The following is a 23,884-nucleotide window of genomic DNA, read 5'->3' on the forward strand; positions in this document are numbered from 1 at the left end:
TTTCGTTCTCATCTTGCTTATTTGATGATGCATTTCTTCATCACTAGCAACCGATGCACGGTCTGTAACAACATCCCACTATGCAATTGATCTTGTTAGATCCCACCTCGCACCAGATGGCTTCAAACTCACTACCACATGAAATACTGTTAGTAATAGTACTAGAATCATAGGTCTCAACTCTAACTGGATTCAAGTCATCCAATATCATTAGCAGCATGCCCCCTCCACTCTATCCTTCCTAAAAATACTGTACTCATGACACGCGATACCAGTTAGTAGGCATGATTCTGATAGCCAGGTCTCATTAATTCGTATAATCTGAGGTTGCGACATATTGACTAAGGCAACAAACTCTACCCCTTTGTTTCTGATATTCCTAGCATTCATGTACAGACATAATAATCTACCTGCATGTTCTTTTGTATACTCTTGTTTGCAGTCTGCCTAACACAGTTGGATAACTTGCAGATCTCTGTTCTTCTCTAATGCCTTACACATGTAGACATCTTTGCACACACATGATGGGTCCGAACCGGACGAACAGAAACCCGAAATCGTTCTTACCTCATCAACATTTCTATGACAAAGCCCATTCCCGTGATTAACACAGTTATATACTATTGTCGCTCTTACACTCACATTCACACCATTCCTCACTTTATAATTTAGTTTCCCTGACTCTCTGTGTTAAGTCTCATACCAATTATTAGTTTTTCCGGACTCCTCATACCAAACACATTCAGGTGTAGGCCATCCCTCTTATACAAATCCAATCTTCCCTCAAACTCACTCCACACATCCAAAAACTCGCATCCATTCCTTCTATCATCACAGTCTACGCATCGAATCGTTTGCCATCATAGCCCTTCTTTTTGATTCATTTTTATCATAGCGAGATAAAATACTAACGATTTTCACTTTTTCACTCTCACCTCTTTCAGGAACCCTTTCATATTGAACTTATCACCAGTTAAATCGTTCGTACCTACTGCAACTATGATTTCGTTTACTTTTTCTGTTTTTGAATTACTTGTGTTATATTTTTAATTTTCACTCCAGGAAACCTCGATGTTATAACTCTCTCATATATAGCATGTTTTATTATAGTCACCATACCAAATAACTTCTTTCTTTTTACTAACAACTTCATTTACCTGATTTTCATTATTTCCTGACTTACCTGTTTCCTTGCTTTCTTGTTTCTTATTTTCCTGTTCATTTTTCTTTTTCTCCCTATGCTCATTTAAACGTGTCTCAACTTTTTGCAATTCGTGCATTGTCTCTCTGATAATCTGCTTCATCTTTGCTATTTTGCCTGTTAATTCATTTTTGTTAACCTCCTCCATGTGCATAATAACCTCGTTGGCAGGGCTAACCTTTTTGTTCTCGCCTGCAGTGCTTTTTTTTTAGCATTATCTTTCTTGCCCTTTTTTGGCGCCATTTTAAACATATACTAAATATTAAAATATCTTAATAAAAATATATGATAAAATACTAAATACACTATAAAACATTAAAATCTACACTAGTATACTACAAAACACTAATTTTCTAAGGGAAAACACAATAAAAACAAACAAAAATCACCAACTTTACAGGAGCACTAAATTTGATTGTATTTTAATAATGCAACATTAAATATGAAATTAAAAGTTGAAAAAAAATCTAGTTTAATCATTAGATATTCAGCGTTTGAAATACTTCTTAACTGTCAGCCGCCAATATGTAAAACTCTACATTGCAGTGGAGAAAGTACATCATCATCATCAAATTCCTCCCATGTACCCTCAAGAGGGTGTACAGGATATGATAGTACTACATAAAAAAAATTACATCATTACTAACTTCCTATCTACAATTTTCCTCCAAATCAGTCTGTTACTTGTCAAGACTCCAACATTATCAGATCTTATATTTCTATCGTCTAAGGCACTTTGTACTGTATAAATCCACCTATATCTTGGTCTTCCTCTGGATTGTTTTGCTGCCAAGCTGGCAGAGAACACTTGTTTTGCTAATCTTTCCTCCCCCATTCTGTTTAAGTGACCATACCACCTGAGATTAGCTCTGCTAATGCATTCCTGGATGCTGACAATGTCAAGTTCTTATAACTGAGAGGAGACCTCCACATAGCCTTTAAAGGAATGTGGATAACCGACCAGGGCTTCTGACCTATTGTCCAATCCTCACCTTCTCGTGGTGCACCCTGTTGGGTATCTACTTGGATACTGAACGAACGAGGATGGGCTGGCAATTTGGGATTTAGCCGACCAAATTGTATTCTTATTGGTTAAACCAAAATAAAAATAATGGTACAACATGACAAAATTTCATGCCGGCTGGGGCGTTGCCTGGTTAAACAAGGCCCCCGTTGTTTTCGCCAGGGAACCAGAGCGAACAGCGAAAAGTCAGCTACTGGAACAAATCTGAAAACAAACCCCAACTCAACATCACCAGAGTTAAAGATCGGTACTATCAACGTAAGAAGCCTGAATGGCAAAGAAATGGAGCTAGCTGCGGAATTAGATAAGTACCAGATCGACATAATAGGGGTGACTGAAACAAAAAAGACAAAAACTGGTGAGATCTTTCTGAGCAATAAATACAAAATGTTATATTCAGGCAATGACAATCAAGGAAAAGAAGGAGTAGCCATAGTATTCAACACAAAATACGAGGCTAATCTTCTTGAATGGCAGGCAGTCTCAAGTAGAGTAATGTGGGCAAATATGAGAATGGGGAACTGGACAATGAGACTTATTTGTGCCTATGGTCCCACAGAAGGTTCTACTAAGGTAGAAGTGGAGGAATTTTTTGAGGCTTTAGAAAAAGCAACTGACACCATGAATAAGGAAAAGTTGGTCTTGTTGGGGATCTAAATAGCAGAGTAGGAAATGATTGTGAGACATACAAAAATATTTTGGGAAAATTTGGAGAAAAGAGCAAAGCTAATAATAATGGCAAATACCTGTTGGATTTCTGCTCAGGACATGGACTGGTTATTACTAACACCATGTTCCAACATACAAATGTGCACAAATTCACAATGAGAGAAGAGGCTAGGAATAAGAAAAGTCTCATTGACTATGTTATTGTTGATAGTGATGTTTTCTCCCTGGTGCAGGACACCAGAGTGTACAGAGGATTTGAAATTGGAAGTGATCACTATTTAGTCTTGAGCAGGATGAAATTGAATTTCATATTGAAAAGAATAACATGTAAGAAAGTTTTAAAGTGAATAAAAGTTGAGCTGCTCTCAGATGTGAACTGTAGACTAAAATACACAAAGATTATTGAAGAAAAAATGAAAGAGTTTGAGAACAGGAATCAAACCTTGGAGATTCAGTGGCAAACTCTGAAGAAAACATTGATTGATTCTGCCAGAGAGGCATGTGGTGAGGTTGTCTGCAAGGATAAAAAAATCAGACCTCTCTGGTGGACACAGGAAGTTAAAGAGGCAGTGAAGGAAAAGAAGAAAGCATATCAAAAGTTTATGGCAAATAAGTCAGCTTGTGCTCTTAGAGAATATAGAGACAAATGCAAGAATGCTTAACACTGTGTAAAACTAGCTAAACAAAAGTCATGGGAGGACTTTGGCAAGAATATAGAAAATAAATATCAAGACGGTGGCAAAATATTCTGGAGGTTGTTAAAGAAGCTTAGGAATGGAGGAAAGAGTGCTATAAAAGGAGTTAGAGATGATAAAGGTGACATGAAAACGGGAGAAAAGGATATCCTTGAAGTATGGAGTAATTACTTTGAAAAACTGCTAAATGAAACAAGCAGTGATGACAGCACAGTGGTAAAAAACACTGACCAGGCATGCAGTCAGGAATACATATCCATACTTGAAGTAGAAAAAGCCATCAAAGGCTTGAAATGTGGAAAGGCAGCAGGAGTAGATGATATTCGACCAGAAATGCTGAAGTATGGTGGTATAAGAGTCTTACAGTGGCTGCACTGCATAGTTCAGAAAGCCTGGACAGAGGGACGAATTCCCGATGATTGGAGTAGAGCTCTGATAGTACCCATATATAAAAAGGGAAATAAAACTGAATGTGAGAATTACAGAGGTATTTTCCTACTGAGTGTTCCTGGCAAGATCTATGCAAGTATACTTGAGAAACGGTTGAGAAGAATTGTGGAAGAAAAGCTTGGTGAAGAACAAGCTGGATTCAGGCCAAATAGAGGCTGTCAGGATCAGATCTTTACTTTACGACAAATAGTCGAGAAAGCATGGGAATATAACAAAGATCTGTATTTAAGTTTTGTCGATTTGGAAAAGGCATATGATAAGGTGCCAAGAGAGAAGCTATTCAATACGCTGCAGTTATACGGTGTCAATGGGGCATTATATCAAGCAATACTTAGTTTTTATTTGAGTTGTAAGTCAGCAGTTAGAATTGAAGGAAGTACAGGAAGATGGTTTAATGTTAAATCTGGTGTTAGACAAGGATGTACATTATCCCCTCTGTTATTCATTATCTATATGGATCACATTATGAAGGAAAGTGGTATTAAACATGATATCAAAATTGGAGATGTTAATGTCAGCTCTTTGCTTTATGCGGATAATGTTATACTTCTAAATAAATCCGCTACAAGTCTGCAAGATTCTCTGACTAAATTGAATAACTGTTGTAATAGATATGGTATGAATGTCAGTATTAAAAAGACAAAGACAATGAAAATAGGCAGAATCATTGAAAATGTCAACTGTGTTGTGAATGGAGAACCTGTGGAACAAGTAAAGCATTTCAGCTACTTAGGCACGATTTTTACTGAAGATGATAAATTAAATATAGAAATAGACAAGAGAATCAGCAAAGCTGGTACGGTGGGAAGTCAATTGAATAAATTCATATGGAATAAGAGAGAAATTAGTCGGAACACTAAATTAGCTGTGTACAAGACAGTGTTCAAACCAGTTTTAACTTATGGATATGAGAGCTGGGTCAGAAGTAAAACACTTGACCAAAGACTAGAGACTGCAGATATGAAAGTCCTGAGAAAGATTATAGGTGTGAACAGATGGCATCAATGGCAATATCATTTTAAAAATGAGAAAGTACATTAAAGATTTAAACCAACGTGCGAGGAGAAATGATCCCAACAAGTCTGCTACAGATGGTATGGCAAGAAGTCATACTTAACAAACTGAATGCCACTATCCTCTGGGTATTTATAATAGAATTGAGAGACTTTTTCTCTAAATTTACTGTAACAAATCTCACCCTATAGAAAGATATAAATCAACAAAATAGCATGACCCACAATAATAAACTTTAATGAAAGTGCATATGTTTCATGCTGAAGGTAGGCAGTATATCATCAGTGTTTGTGGAAACAAGCAAATACAAGATACATAGAACAAGTGGTTTACCAATTAAAAGTAGTTGCTTCTATCTTTATCTAGTGTTTGCCAGATCCGTTGTGAATGTAATTTAACATACGATAGTCAGACAGGCTGTCCTGAAATAAAGAATTAATGAGCATCAGTAGTACATTGAATATGTGAGACTTCAAAAGTCTGGTCTAGCATACATTGACATGAAACATGGCATCCTGTCAGATGAACTCATCTTCTTCTTCATAGAAGCAGTTTTAAATATAAACATCTTTTCAAAGAAAGTTGTGAAGCCTCTTACGTTGGGCTAACTTGAATCGGAATAATTATCTCTCCCAAAAGTTTGGGAGATTCTCATTTTATATAAACATCAAAAATAGTTTTAATATTATTTAGTAATATTAATAATATTAGTTTCTTGCATGTTGCAATGATTTTTTTTTTTTTTAATTGGTAAATCGACTGTTGTATGTACCTTATATTTCGGTTCTTTGATTTGCTTGTTTCTGCACAGTGATGATGTACGGTTATTTTCAGTACAAAATATTTGTACAGGTACCTTTTAAAGATTAGATTATAAAAGCTATTTTTCTGGTTATTATAAGTTTATTGCAGTGAGCGGGCATCTGCTGTAACAGGGTAACAGTAGTTGGAGCTGTTTGTCATCAGGTTCTTGTTGTGAACTCTCAGGATGCTGTGGTGATGCTGCATGGAGGGTTTGTGTCATTGCTTGGCTTTCTGTTGACTATTTCCTTTTATTATTATTATTATCATCATGGTATTATTACACCAGATCATAGAGGTCATATTCATGTATTTTATATAGCCTTTTCTGGGCTGTTATAAAGTTCACATTTAGAAATATGCATATAAGTTAGTAAATGCATTGGTGATGCTTCCTTGATGTTACAGATTTTGCAGATGGGGAAGACTTTTATGCCATTGCTAAACTTGATTGGTCTTGTGTGGCTGGTCTTGAGGTGAGAGCTCATGGTAGTGGCAATTAAACTTGGAGTTGATGGTAGCTCCTGGTGAATCCCAGAGGTGAGTCATGTCCTGGAGAATCATTCTTTTTATGTTTTCTTTTTGAATAGTTTTTAAAAAAAATCAAAATCTGTGGTATCACTTGAATGTTGCAGCTATTTTTGCTACTTCATCTGCAGTTTCATTTCCCTTTAATCCCACATGGGATGGAATCCATTGGAAAATAATTTTGGAATCCTTATGTAGTTTGTTTATGTTTTTTGCTATGTCTCTAAGTATTTCTTAATGGCTAGTGTAGCAGTTCTTAATAGCTTGAAGGGCTGCTAAGGAATCTGTGAAAAATATAAATTTCTTTGAGTTTTGTTTATCCAAATGTTGCAGTGCTGTGTTAATGGCTATTAATCCTGCATGGTATGAGTTGCAACCTATACTGTTGTATAGTTCTATATTTTGAGAGCCATATGAGGTTCTGAAAGTTCTTGGCCTCGACCATAGATGGCAACACTATCGGCAAAATGTTTTTTTTCTAAGTTGTTACATCTGTCATAAGCATCCATGTGAAATTGCAAGTCATTCTATCAAGTAGTAGCTTGTTTTATATAGCTGTCTGAAGCAAAACTGTTGTCTATATCCCTTGAAATGGATAAAATTGACTATCATGCGGTTATAAATTCTTTGTAAAAGAAGGTTTAATGCCAAAAGAAATTCATTCAAAGTTCATAAAAGTTTATGGGCACTCTTCTCCTTCGTTTTCGACAATTAAAAAAGGCTGCTGAGTTTAAATGTGGCCATACCAATCTCGAATATGATCCACATGAAGGATGTCCAAAAAGTGTAACAACACCAGAAATCATTCCTCATGATATGGTATTGGATGACCGGTAAGTCCTAGTGCGTGAAATTGCTGAGACTATAGGCATTTGAAAAGAATGTGTAGGATGTGTTTTGCATGAAGAATTGCATATGAAAAAGCTTTGCACAAGATGGGTGCCGTGCTTGCTCACAGCAGATCAAAAACGCACTCACGTGAAAATCTCTGAATAGTGCTCTGAGCGTTTTAACAAGAATAAAACGCTTTGAAATGATTTTGTGCATCGAGTTATTACTATGAATGAGACTTGGATTTACCATTATGCACCAGGATCCAAACAGTGAGTCAGAAGCCGGTGGTCATGGCATCGATGTTTTGGGATGCTAAAGGCATTTTGTTTATTAATTATCTTGAAAAGGATAAAACAATAATCAGGGAATATTATTGTGATCTTTTAACCAGATTAGAGGAAAAAATTTGTGAGAAAAGATTTGATTTGCAGAAGAAAAAAATCATCTTTCATCAGGACAATGCACCTGCCCACAAAGGTGTTTTGGCAGTGGGAAAATTCAGGGATCTGCACTATGAATTGTTGAAACATCCACCCTATTCTCCAGATTTGGCTCCCTCTGACTTCTATCTCTTCCCAAAACCAAAAGTCTTCCTTGCTGGTCAGCATTTTTCTTCGAATCAAGAGGTGATCGCAGCTGTAGAGGGGTATTTTGCAGATCTCACTGAGAACCACTACACGGACGGGATAATGGCAGTGGAGCATCACTGGAATAAATGTATTATTCTTAAGGGAGATTATGTTGAAAAATAAAAATAATTTTGAAATTAGAAATTCATTTTTTTCATTGTTAGGCCAAGAACTTCTCAGATCATCTCGTAGATGAGTTTACGCCACTCTCAGAATTGCCATTTGTGTAGATCTTTATTGAGTCAGGTCCATATTCCATTATTTTTGAAAGAGCAAGTGATCTCAAAATTTCAGGGTTTTCTAGCCTTTTTTTCTCATGTTTCCCTATTTCAAAATTAATAACTATATTTTTCCTGTCTTGATTTGGAGGAAATGCTGGGTAGTTGGCTATTTTATTCGGACAATCCAAGGGAATTTTATTTTCCATGATTTCATAAATTGTTGATTTTCTCTTTATTCTATTTATTCGTTGCCACTTTTTAAAAAGTTCACTTGTTCTATGATGTGCAAGGTTGGCTCTTTTTTCTACAAATTTAGCAAGATTTTCTTGCTAACTAATTTTTAAAGGAACAAGGTTGGATTCAAATTCTGCTATTTTTCCAGGAGTTATATTCCTTAGTCCATGTATGATTTTAGCTGCATTTTTCTGAATTTTATAAGCTTGTCTAACCTGGTTTGTGATGTATGCGTCCAGATGGGCAAAGCATATTCCATTATGGATCGTATAATAGAGGTGTATGTGACTTTTAAGATTTTAGCTTCGGCTCTCCACTCTTTACTTGAGATACTTTCCATGATATTTAGTCTTCTTTTTGCTCTGACTGCAACATTGTTGATATGTTTATTGAAGTTTAGTGATGGATCTAGGGTAACTCCAAGTATTTGGAGTTTTCATTAAATGTAATTAGTTGATTGTTTAGCTTAATCTTTGGTCTCCACTTTCTAAGGTGGTTATTAATAGTAAATACGCAAATTTCTGATTTAGTAGGGTTAATTTTGATTTTTTGTTTTTCACAGTATGTAGAAAAACTTTCAATGGCTTGGTATAAGTGACCTTCGGCAGTTTCTCAGTTGTTGTGAGCTCAGAATAGGACCAAATCATCAGCAAACATAGCTATCTTTGTTTCTTTATTTATATTTTTGTCTAAGTCATTTAAGTAGATGGAAAAAAAGAGTGGGCTCAAAATGCTGCCTTGAAGGAGTCCATGTCTTATTTTCACTTTCTTGGAAAAGGTGTTATCCTTGATGTATGGAGTAATTTCTTCGAAAAATTGTTAAACGAAACAAGCAGTGACAGCAGAATGGTAAAAAAACGCTCAACAGTCATGCAGTCAGGATTACACATCTGTACTTGAAGCAGAAAAAGCCATCAAAAGCCTGAATGTGGAAAGGCAGCTGGAGTAGATGATATTTGACCAGAAAGGCTGAAGTACAGAGCTATAAAAGTCTTGTAGTGGCTGCACAGCATAGTTCAGAGGCCTGGACAGAGGAAAGAATTCCAAATGATTGGAGTACAGCTCTCATAGTACCCATATACAAAAAGGGAATAAAACTGAACATGAGAATTACAGAGGCATTTCCCTACTAAGTGTTCCTGGTCAGATGTATGCAAGTTTACTTGAGAAACGGTTAAGAAGGATTGTTTAAGGGAAACTTGGTGAAGAACAAGGTGGATTCAAGCCATATAGAGGCTGTCAGGATTTTCACTTTACAACAAATAGTTGAGAAATTGTGGGAATATAACAAAGATCTGTATTCAAGTTTTGTAGACCTGCAAAAGGCATATGACGAGGGCCAAGAGAAAAGCTATTTAAAACTCTGCAGTTATATGGTGTCAAGGTGGAATTATATGAATCGACTACTGTGCCCAGATTTGGTCACCTAGGTTTCTTCTTGATGGGGAGGAGGTGGAGAGGATCCAGAGGTGAGTGACCAAGATGATAGCAGGTCTATAGAATGAACCTTATGAGAACAGGTTGAAGATTTGTGGGTTGCAGAAATTAGTTGATAGGCGGAAAAGGGGAGATATGATTGAGACATTCAAATTGCTATAGGGTTTCTATAGGATTAATTCAGAGGATATTTTTGAGATCAGGACTGGTGGTGGGAGAACTAGGGGACATCTATGGAAGCTGGGCAAGAGTGTGGTTAGCAAGGGTGTTAGAGCTGGGTTCTTTACTTTTAGAGTGGTAAATGAGTGGAATAAGCTGCCAGAGTCTGTTGTGGGTGCTATGACAGTGAATGAGTTCAAGGCAAGGTATGATAAATACTGTGAGAATGTCGAATAGTTTTGTGGACATGATGTTTAGGGACTCCCTCGATGAGTCTAAGGACTCCCTGGAGTCGCCTGTAATAATAATAATATCAAGCAATACTTAGTCTTTAGCTGAGTTGTAAGTTAACAGTTAGAATTGAAGGAAGTACAGGAAGGTGATTTGATATTAAATCTGGTGTGAGACAAGGATGTGCATTATCCCCTCTGTTATTCATCATCTATATGGATCACTTTATGAAGGAAAGTCATATTAAACCTGATATCAGAATTGGAAATGTTAATCTCAAATCTTTAGTTTATGGAGGCGATGTAATATTTTTAAATCAATCCAGTACAAGTCTGCAAGATTCCCTGACTAAATAGAATAAATGTTTAATAAATTTGGTGTGAAAATCATGAATAACAAGAGAAAGACAATGAAAATAGTCAGAAACATTGAAAATATCAACTGCATCATGAATGGTGAACCTATAGAACAAGTAAAACATTTCAGCTACTTAAGCACAATTTTTAGTGAAGATGGTAAATTAAATATGAAAATAGACAATAGAGTCAACAAAGCTGGTATGGTAGGAAGTCAACTGAATAAATTTATATGGAATAAAAGAGAAATTAGTCAAAACACTAAATAACACTTGACCAAAGACTAGAGACCACAGATATGAGAGTCTTGAGAAAGATTAGAGGCATAAACAGATGGCATCAATGGCAATATCATATTAAAAATGAGGATATTAGGAAAGAACGACATTATTAGCATCCAGGAATGCGTTAGCAGAGCTAATCTCAGGTGGTATGGCCACTTAAACAAAATGGGAGAGGAAAGATTTGCAAAAATAAGTTTTCTCTGCCAAGTTGGCTGGAAAAGACCAGAGGAAGACCAAGATATCGATGAATTGATACAGTAAAAGTACCTTAGAAGATAGAAATATAAGATCTGATAATGTTGGAGTCTTGGCAGGTAACAGAATGATTTGGAGGAAAATTGTAGATAGGAAGTTAGTAATGATGTAATTTTTCATGTAGTACTATCATATCCTGTACACCACTAGAGGTATATCAGGAATTTGATGATGATGTGTTCTTATAAAAATTATCTTTGAGAGTATGCCAGGAATTATTATATTTTACTAATTTATGGGTTCAGGCATTTTTCACTCATCTTACATTTTGTCTTGTTGTCTTAACATTAAATTTGATATTTCAGTTTTATGACATTAACATATTGAAAATTTTCCAGATTTCTCAATTCACAGTGGATTGCTTTATTCAAAGTAAGCATTCTTATTTTTGTTTCATCAGTGAATTATACTGTATCTGCGTAACATATCATTACATAATAGGGGAATCTTAGGTTTTCTTATCTTAATTTTTTGCATTGTAGTACTGTCAATAAATTGGTGATTTAATTTCATTACAGAATGAAAAATTATCACATTTTTCACATCCTAGAGAAATTGTACATATCAGCAGGTTGTGTATGGGAAACAGTATCCCAAAAGAGAAATGTCACTAGTGGAGCACCACAGGAATTTGTTTTGGGGCCATTATGGTTTAATTTGCATATTGATGATATTGGAACAAGCTTAACTAGAAAGTTAGAAAGAACTATGAGGAGTAGAGCTGCCATTGTGGCCTTACAAGAAGATTTGAATAGACTATGAATGAGTGGAGTTACCAGTTTAATGTAGTGTAAGGTCTTGAAATCTACTAGACTGGTATGTCTATGTAGAATGGGGAAATGTTGATGGAGGTGGAAGAGAGAAAAAATCTGGAAGTGATGGCAGAGAGAGAGATATTTCATTTTAAGTGTCATTGCTGAAATTGTGAGTGATGTTCTCACAATAGATTATGGCAATGATGAGGACAACAGTCCCTCACCTTGGGTAGAAGCAAAGAGGTTATGGTTCTTTTGTGTAAGTACTTGATCAGACCAAGTATTGGACTACTGTGCACACATCTGATCTCCTAGTTTTCAGGGTGATGGGGATTTTTTATATTTTTTAAATTTCTTAGAGAAGGTCTGGAGAAGATTTATTATGTTGGTGTTTATGGAATGTGGGATATGAGGGCAGATTGAGGGAATGCAATTTCCAGATCCCTGTGAATAGAAGAGGGGATATAATTGTGATGTACAAGTTGGTGAAGGATTGTTATGAGATTAATGTGTGAGGAAATTTTTCATAGAGTAAAGGGAGACATGGGTAGAACAAGAGTTGTCCCTGAAAGCTGCGTGAGGAGCTGTGATACAGAAGTGAGGAGCAGGTTCTTTGTGGAGAGTAGCTGGTGAGTGAAATGCATTGTCTGGGAGTGTGGAAACTGAATGAGTTTAACATACAATTTGAAAATCTCTTTGCATGAAAGTATTGACCTTCCACACTGAACATTTTGACTCCTTTGAGGTCTGATGTTAATGTTAATTCCATGCACATTTATGATTGGTTGCTGTGATTCTTTGGTTAGAGACATTGTATTTGTTTTATCACAAGAATATGATTTCACATACAAAGAGCCATGTTAGCAGTAAAACACAAAACTATCTTTTATACATGAAAGGCAATCCATTATTTGGTAAACTATTAGAGAAAAAAAAGCTATATTGTTTGCCAATGACATGTCTTTAATATATACTGAGGCAACTCTTGAAGATTTAGAAAATTATATCAACCATGATATGTTGCAACTCAATAAATGGTCTTGGCTAATAATGGCATTAAAATTAATACCAATAAAATTAAATATTATATTTCAGCTTAACAGATCACAATAATTATAAAATTGTATGAAATGAATTGCAGGGGGGGTATCCAAATCTGGATCTATAGATTAGCCAAAAAACACATGATAAAATATTTGGGTCCCCATATCAACAGTAACCTAACGTGGAACTCTGCATCTCATTTTTAACAAACAAGTCGAGGTTCCTAATTAATAGAATATATTATGTTAAAAAACTTGTCAGTGCATCATTTTTAAGATGTTTACACTATTCATGGTTAAATTCTTCACTGTAATATGGTACCACTTATTGGGGATGGAGATTACTACAATAATCCACTGCCTTTGATAAAAATTCATCAGAATAATTAGAGCTATACACATAACATTTGCATGTAGACAGCTTCCTGTATTGAGACCATATGTTTATAGATAAGAAACAATTTTAATGAAACTATGGTTTCATTAAACTTGTATGGTTATAAAGAAATATAACCATACAAGTTTCGTAAGTCATCAGACTTACATTGGCAAGGATATGAGCATAAGTTCTCCAAAAAAAGAGACTAGAAACAATTAATTACACATATCAAATGTTATCAGAACTTCACCATTGGTATATATAAATAAGTTACCAGAATAAAAATGGTAAATTTATTACTGTGTATGTGTTGAAAGAATGCTAGTTTGCTGCTATCACGTTCTGTAGCATCATGCATGTTGTATCCTAGGTCCGCAGGAGTTAGAGTTTTGATGAAAGCAGACCAAACTTGGTGTAGGATTAAGGTCTGCTTAACAAGAACCAGACTTTTGAGACTCAGTGGAAAAAGCTGAGGAAAATGTTGACTCAGCCAGGGAAGCATGTGGTTAGATTGTCTGCAAAAAAAAACATTTTCTCAACTCACATTTTGGAGAATTCATAGGGACCACAAGAATAATATGTTATAGTGAGAGTTGTTATAACAAATTATTCTTTAGAATGGCATTGTACCTATGTGACTCTGGTCAGGACTGTTTTGTAGTTTTTTTATAGTAAGTGAGTTTCCTATAATGGTATTTGCTATAGTGTGAGGTAATAACAAGATCATTGTTGGATACATTAAATTAAAGGAGCAGTCCTTTAGAGAATGTAGAAAGAAATGTAAGCCAAATTTATGCTCTGTGTAAGAAAGTAGCTAATCAAAAGTCATAGAATTTGGAAAGCAAGAATAAATGTAAAATAATAAATATAAAAGTAGTGAAATGCTTTGAAGGGTGTTAAAAAAGCTTAGAAATGGCTAAAAAAAACTGTTAAATGAGGCATAGAACATTGGTAGACAATATCCAAGAGGAATGTGTGTGAGCTATGGGTCAGATAATGGAAACTTACAAGAGACCAAACTTGGAACTTTTCAAACCTCAAATTTCCAGTAGGCAGAGTGTTAGTCTCACATCATCCTTAGGAGAAGCGAGAAAGGTGGAGATTTTTCTGACTGGTCGAAAGGCAACTTGGTTATTTTTACGGCTATTTTGCCTACTTTTGTTTAGGAGTGCCCCTTTTTAATGTCATTGGCTTTTTACTCAAGACTTCTTAGGACATTTCAGATGTATTTTAAAGACAGATATATGTAGCACAATAGAAGAAAATTCGCACATAACTTTTCTTGGATGTTGTTGCCTGTCTTCTTTCTGTGGTGTGCATACTTCTGCTGTTATGGTATTGAAAGGGGAGTAGGGAGGACTTAGGCAATGTGGGAGAATTAATTTGAAAAAACCTGGGTTTTTTTTTTATGTAATATATACATATAATATTTTTCAGGGTGGGTGGAGCACTTGTTTTGTAGGGTGGGAAAAAGATGAAAAAAGGGGCTGAAATTAGAAACAGTTTTTTAGAGGAAGGGGAAGGATTTATGGGAAAAGTGGGCCAGGGGGAGGGTCACCTAACTAAGGCTAATGAATAAATGAATTAGCTGAAAGAAATTATAGAAAACCTTGCAGTGTAAATAACTGTAAAATGTTTTAAATTGGTATCTAAATTATTTCATCCTGGTGAGTTATTTTTTAAAATAGTTAGCCATAAAAATGTACACATAGAAAATTTTTAAAATCTATAAAATTTATTTTTAAGATGTATATAGGCACACTAATCTAATTTTAGATACGCATTAATTGAATTTGGGTATAGAAAAAAGAAAATGGCACACTAATCGAAAATGCACTCATCAGAGGTGCATTAATCGAGGGATTGCTGTGTGTATATATATATATATGTAAAATTCATTAAAAAAGTAGAAAAACAATTTAGCCCATATATGGCACAAATGCATTATACTTTTACGAAAACCTTTTTATGGGTAGGAGCTACATTATTAATAAAAAAAAAAAGGGAATCAGTAGGATTATTGGTGATTATCGGAGGAGACTTGAACGGACACATAAGGAGACAGAATAGGGACTGTGAAAGGGTGCATGGTGGCCATGGAGTGAAAATGATGAACCAGGAAGGAGAGAGGATTTTGGACTTCGCAGTAGCATTTGATCTGGCAATTGTGGACTCCTTTTTCTGTAAGAGGGAAGAGCATTTGAGAACATTTAGAAGTGGGACCAATAGTTCACAGATTGACTACATTTTGACTAGAAGAAAACATCTTAAGGCGGTAACAAATTGTAAGGTAATCCTAACAGATCAAGTGGCACAGCAACACCGGCTGCTGTGTGCAGACTTTAAAATAAAGTCCAAGACAAGAACCTTTGGAAACCATGGGGAGAAGAAAATTAAGTGGTTTTGCTTAAAAGAAGAGAGTGTGAGGAACTGTTTCAGAAAGAAGGTGTTAGAGAGGATTTCGGATAGACTGGAAATTGTACAAGATTGGTGGAGACATAATTCCAAAGCAATTCTAAGCTGTTCAGTTGAGGTGCTTGGTGAAACATCCGGAAAGATCAGAGAGCTGAAGGTGGGTTGGTGGTGGAATAATGATGTACAAGAAGCAGTGATGGCTAAGAGGAAGGCAAAGCAGTAGTGGGACAAGTCAAGAGTGGAAGAGGACATAGAGGAGTACAGAGAGAAAAAGCGAGAATCCAAGAAAGTTGTTGCACAGGCAAAGGCCATGGCATATCAAGATCTTTTTATCAATTAGAAACAAAGGAAGGACAGAGAAAGATTTATCAATTGGCAAAATGTAGAAATAAGGCATCAAAGGACATCGCAAATGTGAGACAGATCAAAGACTCTGGAGGAAGGGTATTAAGGAGGGATGTGAATATAAGAAACAGATGGAGAATATACTTTGAAGGGCTTTTGAATGAAAAAATGCAAGGACTCACAGAGAAGATAGGGAGCCTTATGAGGGGATGGTGCAGAACATTAGTAGAGTGGAAGTGAAGGAAGCCATAAAGAGGATGAAGAATGGAAAATCGGTGGGCCCCTGACAGGATCCCAGTGGAGGCATGGAAGGCACTGGGGGAAGAGGTAATTGACCTGCTGTGGGACCTGTTAATAAAAGTTTGTCAAGAGGAAAATATACCCGAGGAATGGAGGGAAAGTACTCTTGTCCCCATCTGCAAGAGTAAAGGGGATGCACAATTGCATCCCCTTTACCCACAAGACTGTAAGAATTACAGAGGAATAAAGTTGATGTCCCACACAATGAAAATCCTAGAGAGGGTTCTTGATAGAAGACTGATAAAGGAGGTTGAGATTGCAAAGGAGCAATTTGGCTTCATGCCTAGTCGATCGACGACAGATGATGGAAAAGTTTCGAGAGAAGCTACAGGAGCTACATCTGGTATTTATTGATCTGGAGAAATCATATGATAGCGTGCCAAGGGAAGAAGTCTGGAGGTGTCTGAAGGAGAAGAAGGTTCCAGAGAAATATGTCAGGTTGGTGCAGGAGATGTATAGAAATGTGAAGACAAGAGTTCGAACCTGCCTGGGAGAGACAGAAAGTTTTCCAGTGACAGTTGGCTTGCATCAAGGTTAGCATTAAGTCCGTTCTTGTTTAATATTGTGATGGAGGTGGTGACAAAGGAGGTGAGAGAAGACGCACCTTGGACTATGTTGTATGCAGATGACATCGTGCTGTGTGCAGAATCAAGAGAAGAAATGACTACTAAACTGGAAAGTTGGAGGAAGAGAGAGGTATGAGACTGAGCAGAAGTAAGACAGAGTATATGTGTTGCAAAGTGGATGGCAGCCAGGAGACAGATCTGGAGCTGGAAGGAAATGTCATCAGGAAGGTCGATGACTTTAGATTCTTAGGTTCAACAATGAAAGAGGATGGTGAGGCTGAGAAGGAAGTGGGATGCAGAATGGAGGAACTGGAGAAAGATGGCTAGAGTGCTATGCGATAAGAGTACCGATCAATCTAAAAGGCAAAATCTACAGGACAGTAGTGAGACCAGCTATGGCGTATGCTATGGAAACTGTGGCCCTGAGGAAAAATAACATCAGCAGGATTGAGGTAGTGGAGATGAGAATACTTAGGTGGATGTGCAGTGTAACCAGAAAGGATCGTCTGAGAAATGACTTTATAAGGAAAATGGTGAAAGTTACGAACTTAGGAGCAAAGATACACGAGGCAAGGTTGAGATGATGGAGGGAGATGGTGGAGGAGGGCTTGAGGATGATGAACTTGGATGTGGCTACAGCCCAAGACAAGAGGTTGTGGAGGAGACTCACTCACAATAAACAGCAACCCTACTTAAGTGGGAAAAGCTGAAGTTGAAGTAGGATTGTTGCACCGTAAAACTAGCTGCCATTCCTGAAAATGGATTATCCTGCTTTTTCCATTTATGGTTAAATTTAATATTAAATGAAACATCTCACCTAGCTAAGGCTAATGAATTAGCTGAAAGAAATTATAGAAAACCTTGCAGTATAAATAAGAATTGAACTCATTTATAAATTTATTACAAGTACTGATACTGGTATCGATTATTAGTAATAAAAACTTCAATAATATAAAGTAGTAATGATTCAAAACAACCCTGAAGTGTAATATATGAAATGGCTGCTCTAAAGATTATGTTGTTCAACTGGCTGTACTATGTGTAGGTATTATGTTACTTACTACTTAAATTGTTACATTTGGTTATATTAACAGTTAAGTTACTTGCTGTTGCATAATTTGGATATATAGTTGACTCACTATAGCAGACACCATTCTAACAAACTATTGTAAAGTCCCAGCCCATGTCCACTGTACAGTGTTCCTCTTTTAAAGGAGATTCACTACAGTGAACTATCTGCTTTAAAAGTTATTTTTTAGTCCCTATGAATTGGCTATAGTGAGAGTTGACTATAAGTAGTGAATTGTAACTTCAGGTTCCAGTTATGCCTTTCAACCATTAGGAAAAAATTCTTCTGTTTAATATCGCATAAAAAGTTATTATTGCTATAGTTTTCCATTCTCATAACAAATCTTTATATATTAAGATTGTGAATCAATTTTTTATTACTACTTATTTTTTATTTATAATTTTTGCAGAATTAATAACTTCAGAAAAAAATAAAGAAGCTTCTAATATTAATATGTAAGTATTTATGTGTTTGTGTGTGCATTTTATTTATAAATCTTATGAATATGTTTAGCTTCCTTGAAATGCAGTAATACATGCAGAAGGCAGAAACCAATACAGAAACATCCTATGTTGTGTTTCATCTCAGATTAACTTGCAATCTGCATTTCCCTTTGAGCATGCATTCCGAATTTGGAATCAGTGTAATGCTATTGCTTTCATTTAGTGATATCATATTATCCTTTCATGAATGGAGAACCCATTCATGAAAGGTTGGTAAACTAATACCGTGGATGGGAAATAACAAACTTGTTCACATTTGACTTGAAAAAGCTATGGATTGTATTCCTTGGGAAACATATGACATGCAGGCTGTTCTAGAGGGCAGCATTGGAGGGGATGAATGAAGAGAAGGTGAAATTTGTTCTGTGGGTTTAGAATTGTACTATGGAAGGGTGTTGATTGGCTGCTGTTCATCAGAATTGGTATTAATTCTGATGAACAGCATTCATGGAAGTATTTATAGAAGATACAGGCTATCTTCTATAAATACAGGCCTGCGAGAAATTGAGTGAGTGAGGAGGAGTCATTACTCCATCTGACTGCCCTTTTCTGTATAGAATCCAGTATTTTTATTGAGCTCTTAGGGACACCACACCAGATGTGAGAGCATTATTCAATGGTTGGGCTGATTTGTGATTTGCATAGGATTAAGAGCTGTTTGAAGTTAAAGTATCACCTAGAGTGAAAGCAAAAACCTAATTTTTGGATGCATAGGAGGCAATATTTATGATATGCTTGTGCCAGGAGATTTGGGGTTAGAATTATCCCAAGAAAGTAAATCTCTTTAAGGTAGTTGAGGTAAGATACAGGTTGTGGTGATTTGTGCTTTGCAAGGTTTGTCAAACGAAAAGGATGAGGAATGCAGTGTGTGCTGTTATCAACAAAACTGTGTACTGGTTTGGCAGCCAGCTGGAGTAGATCATTTATATATAGATAGAAGGAAGAGGGTGGACAAAAGAACAGAGCCTTGTGGGATTATAGTGTTAGTAGCATAGTTAGAAGATAACATGCCATTCACTATCACTCAAAGTGAGCATTCAGTCCAAAATGACATCTACAATTGGCTATCCAATTGTAGATGTCAGGGTGGACAGACCAAATGATGGGAGTTTACTTAATAGACCTTTGTAAGAGTCAGTAAAAAGCCTTAGATAGTAAACTTAGTAAACTAAGTTTACTTAATAGACCTTTGTAAGAGTCAGTAAAAAGCCTTAGATATATCAAGGGTAACCACTTGAGATTTGCCAAACCTTTCCATAGTGTTTATCTAGAGATGGGTGACATAGGTTAGTAAGTTCTCTGTTGATCAGCAATGACAAAATTCATATTGTCTATCATTTATTAGATAGAAGTCTTCAAAGTAGCATAGAAGTTGGGTGTTGATGGTTCTTACCATTACTTTAGAAAAAAAAATGAAGACTTATGCATCTTGACAAAATATGATAATTGATATAGACATGCTTTCCTGATTTAGTTGACTTTCTCACTATAACAACTCTCACTATAAGAAAATACCAGAATGTTCCAACGAAAGTCATGTAGGCACAATGCCATTCTAAAGGAAATTCACTATATATATAAACTATCCATTATAGCAAACTAAGTTTGTGGTTCTTCCTATGAGTTTGCTATAGTGATAGTTGACTATATTCTGTTGTAGATTCCTTGAAATCTTATTGAATGTTCTCCTCTACTCCAGTTACAGTTCACTTAGTAAGGAAACATTTTAATTGCTATTTTTTTGTATTTTTCCACCTTTTCAGAAGTATTGATTTTTTACTTTAGTGTGTAGAAAAGCTTATGTGTTCATTGCACATGTTGACTAATTTTGATGGTAATGTATCAGAACACAGAAAGATAAGTAAATAATTATTTATTGACTTATTGCTGATATTTTGTTGGTGTTATAACCAGCATCTTCAGAGCACAAAACACAGTTTGTCACAGTATGGGAGAAAACAACATGGTGTAATAATGGGACTAGTTTGAAAAATTGTAGCAACAACACAAAGACTAAAGTCCTAATTAAGTGCCCTCTATGTTAAAAAAAAGAATTAATTAAAAAAAACAGAGAGAAAGCAGGTACTAGTTATGTCTTAAGATGACTGTCTCCCAAATCTTAGGCAAATTTATACAGCCATATTTGTTAAGATTCGAAGTATGTTTCATGGCTTCTGTTGCTTCTAAGAATAATCTCTCTGACTTGTAAAAGCTTCTGTGCAGTACTTTTGTTTTCTTCCAGTTGATCCTGTGCGCAGGGGTATCCAAAGAAGCCTGGTCTACTAGGCCTGACTTGCCATAGCGCCGGATGTATCTTTTATGTTCGCTGATGTGGATGTCCACAGTTCTTCCTGTTTGATGTAGTAAGCTTGATCACATGAGCAGGGTACTTTGTAGACTCCTGGATGTGATAAAGGAGAGATGCTGTCCTTGGGTGAACAGATGAGAGTTGCTAATTTGACACACGGTCTGAATACAATCTGTAGTTGATGTTTATTGAGAACTCTAGATATCTTTTTCGATATACCTTTAATGTATGGGATAGTGACTGTTTTGTTGTAATTCTCCGTGGTGGATAGTGGGAGGGGTTTCTTGGGAGCATTTAGTATTTTGTCTATCTTGTGGGGATTATAGCCATTGGCTAAGAAGGTGTGGCATAAATGAGCCAGTTCAGCAGCAAGAGCATTGTTATTGGAACAGATTGTTCTCGCTCTGTGGGTTAGCGTTTTTAAGATACCATACTGTTAAGAAGGGTGATGGTGCGATTGTTTGTGTAAATATCTCCCTGTGTGTGTGCATGGATTTTCTAGAAACTGAGAATGATAAGTAACCATCTAGAAGACGTGTGACTAGTATATCCAGGAAGGGCAGATAGTTATTAGCCTCCAGTTCCATTGTAAAGTGAATTTTGGGGTGTTGGCTATTTAAATGCTCTAAGAATGTATCCAATGTGCTTGGACCATGTGGCCAAATAGCAAATTTTCTTAGTTCATTTCAAAAGAATGTGTAGGATGTATTTTGCATGAAGAATTGCATATGAAAAAGCCTTGTGCACAATGGGTACTGCGTTTGCTCACAGCAGATCAAAATCGCACTCGCATGAAAATCTTTGAACAGTGCTTTGAGCGTTTTAACAAGAATGAAACTGATTTTGTGCGTTCATTTATTACTATGAATGAGACTTGGATTCACCATTACACACCAGGATCCAAACAGTGGACAGAAGCCGGTTGTTCAGCACCAAAGAAAACGAAGTCGGTTCCATCAGCAGGAAAGGTCATGGCATCGGTGTTTTGAGATGCTAAAGGCATTTTGTTTATTACTTATCTTGAAGAGGGTAAAACAGTAACCGGGGAATATTATTCCGATCTTTTAACCAGACTAGACGAAAAAATTCGTGAGAGAAAAGACCCAGTTTGTAGAAAAAAAACCGTCTTTCATCAGTACAATGCACCTGCCCACAAAGGTGTTTTGGCAATGGGAAAATTTTGGGATCTGCACTATGAATTTTTGGAACATCCATGCTATTCCCCAGATTTGGCTCCCTCTGACTTCTATCTCTTCCCAAAACTAAAACACTTTCTCTCGCTGGTGAATGTTTTTCTCTGAATCAAGAGGTGATTGTGGCTGTAGAGGGGTATTTTACAGATCTTACTGAGAACCACTACAGGGATGGAATAATGGCACTGGAATCATCGCTGGAATAAATGTATTAGTCTTAAGCGAGATTATGTTGAAAAATAAAAATAATTTTGAAATTATAAATTCGTTTTTTCATTGTTAGGCCGAGAACTTTTCAGACCACCCTCTTAGCTCATGTTTAAATTATAAATATTTAACTATTTAGAATTAGATCTTATGTCTTGAAATACTTTTGGTACCATTTTTATCTTATCTTTTAAATGCCTTTTCTCCTTTTCAGTTTAACTGTAATTGCCATTTGGGAAAGTCCACTGCTTGATAGATTTATTGTGCAGAAGTTCAGCACCCATGCATTAAGCATCATTATAAGTTATAATCCTACTGTAAGAGGTAAATGATAATTATATTGAAGAATAATTATGGAATATTGCCATTAAAAAAAAATTAAATAATTTGTAGATTATAATTATAAAGCACTCTGAAAACTAATGCCAGATTTGAATAAAATACTTCAGATAAGTAAATTAAAGTGTATATCTGATATTAGAGGATCATCATCAACAACCATGGATCCAATGCCTGTAGGTGTCTGATGTCATCTTGATATGATTCTTCCATTGCATTCTATTTTGTGCAAGATGACTCAGTTTGTGTATAGAGTCGCCGCACCATTTGACAATGTCATCGCCCATTCTCTGTTTGGTCTTCCTTTTTTGTTCTTTCCTTCGATCATCCCAAACAGCAGCATTTTTATTTTCCTCTCATCGTTCATTCTACATATATGGCCGAAGAGATGATGTAGTTTCCTTTTGATTATTTTCTGGATCAGGTTTTCTTTTGGTTGTATTCATGTGCGTATGTAGATTTCCTCATTGTTCACTTTCTGGATCCAGCTTATTCTCAAGATCTTTCTATAGCACTTCCTCTCAAATGCTAATATCCTCCTTTCAGATTCTCTCAGGAGTATTCAGGCCTCACATCCATAGAGCATGCTGCTGAAGATACAGGTTTCTACAATGCACAGTTTAGTTTGCATCTTTATAGCTTGGCTCTTCTATATTTTGTCCACGGCTTTTAAAATAGTTACTCTGACTATTCTAATTTTTATCTCTTTTTTTGGGTCCAAGTCATGCGTCATGTGGCATCCAAGATATGTGAAGTGTTCCACATTTTCCAGTTGAAATCTGTCTATCGTAATTCTCAACAGTAACTCCTGTTGTCCAAATATCATTGCTTTAGTTTTTTCAAAGTTGACATTTAGTCCATATCTTTTTCCTTCTGTGTATAATGTTTGCAATGTCTGTTCCAGCCTTGCTGCGTCGTCTTCAGTCAGGACGATGGCATCTGCAAAGCAGAGGTAGTTTATTTTCATGCCATTTATTGAAATGCCTCCACCTTTTTCTTTAATCTTATCTAGTGTTCTTCCCAGATGTGTGATGAAGATGATTGGTGATATTGGGTCCCCTTGTCTTGTGCCTTGACTAGTGGCAAACCAATCTCCAGTCGCACCTGTTATCCTGATGTTTGCTTGTGCTTGGCTGTTTATATCTTTCAGCAGGCAGATCAGTTTATTGTCCACACCATAGGATTCCAAGATGCCCATGTTATATTTTGGTCAATATTATCAAATGCATTTTGGAAGTCAACGAAAGAGCAGTATATATTTTTATTCTTTCTTTGAGCTTTCTCTGCTGTTAGTCTTAGTGTGAGTATTTGTTTCACTGTACCTCAATGTTTTTGAAATCCAGCTTGCTCATCAGGAAGATGTGCCTCCATATGACCCTTCAGGCATTCTGTTAGTATTTTCATCAGCACTTTGCCAAGATCACTCGATAGTTCTGTAAT

General features: G+C 36.1%; 1 protein-coding gene across 1 annotated transcript in view; it reads left to right on the forward strand.

Moving 5' to 3' along the window:
- Positions 1 to 23,884, forward strand: part of LOC150092333 (Fanconi anemia group A protein homolog) — a 388,676-nt gene that overhangs the window by 73,976 nt on the left and 290,816 nt on the right. Inside the window, exons 9-11 of the mRNA XM_090415063.1 lie at positions 11,361 to 11,394; positions 18,304 to 18,349; positions 22,320 to 22,429. Of these exons, the coding sequence (XP_090271189.1) occupies positions 11,361 to 11,394; positions 18,304 to 18,349; positions 22,320 to 22,429 (190 nt within the window). The remainder of the gene's footprint in view (positions 1 to 11,360; positions 11,395 to 18,303; positions 18,350 to 22,319; positions 22,430 to 23,884) is intronic.

Source organism: Typopeltis vanoorti, chromosome 26 (genome assembly GCF_054136105.1).
Source record: "Typopeltis vanoorti isolate ZY-2024b chromosome 26, IOZ_Tvanoo_1.0, whole genome shotgun sequence".
In the NCBI taxonomy this organism is placed as follows: domain Eukaryota; kingdom Metazoa; phylum Arthropoda; class Arachnida; order Uropygi; family Thelyphonidae; genus Typopeltis; species Typopeltis vanoorti.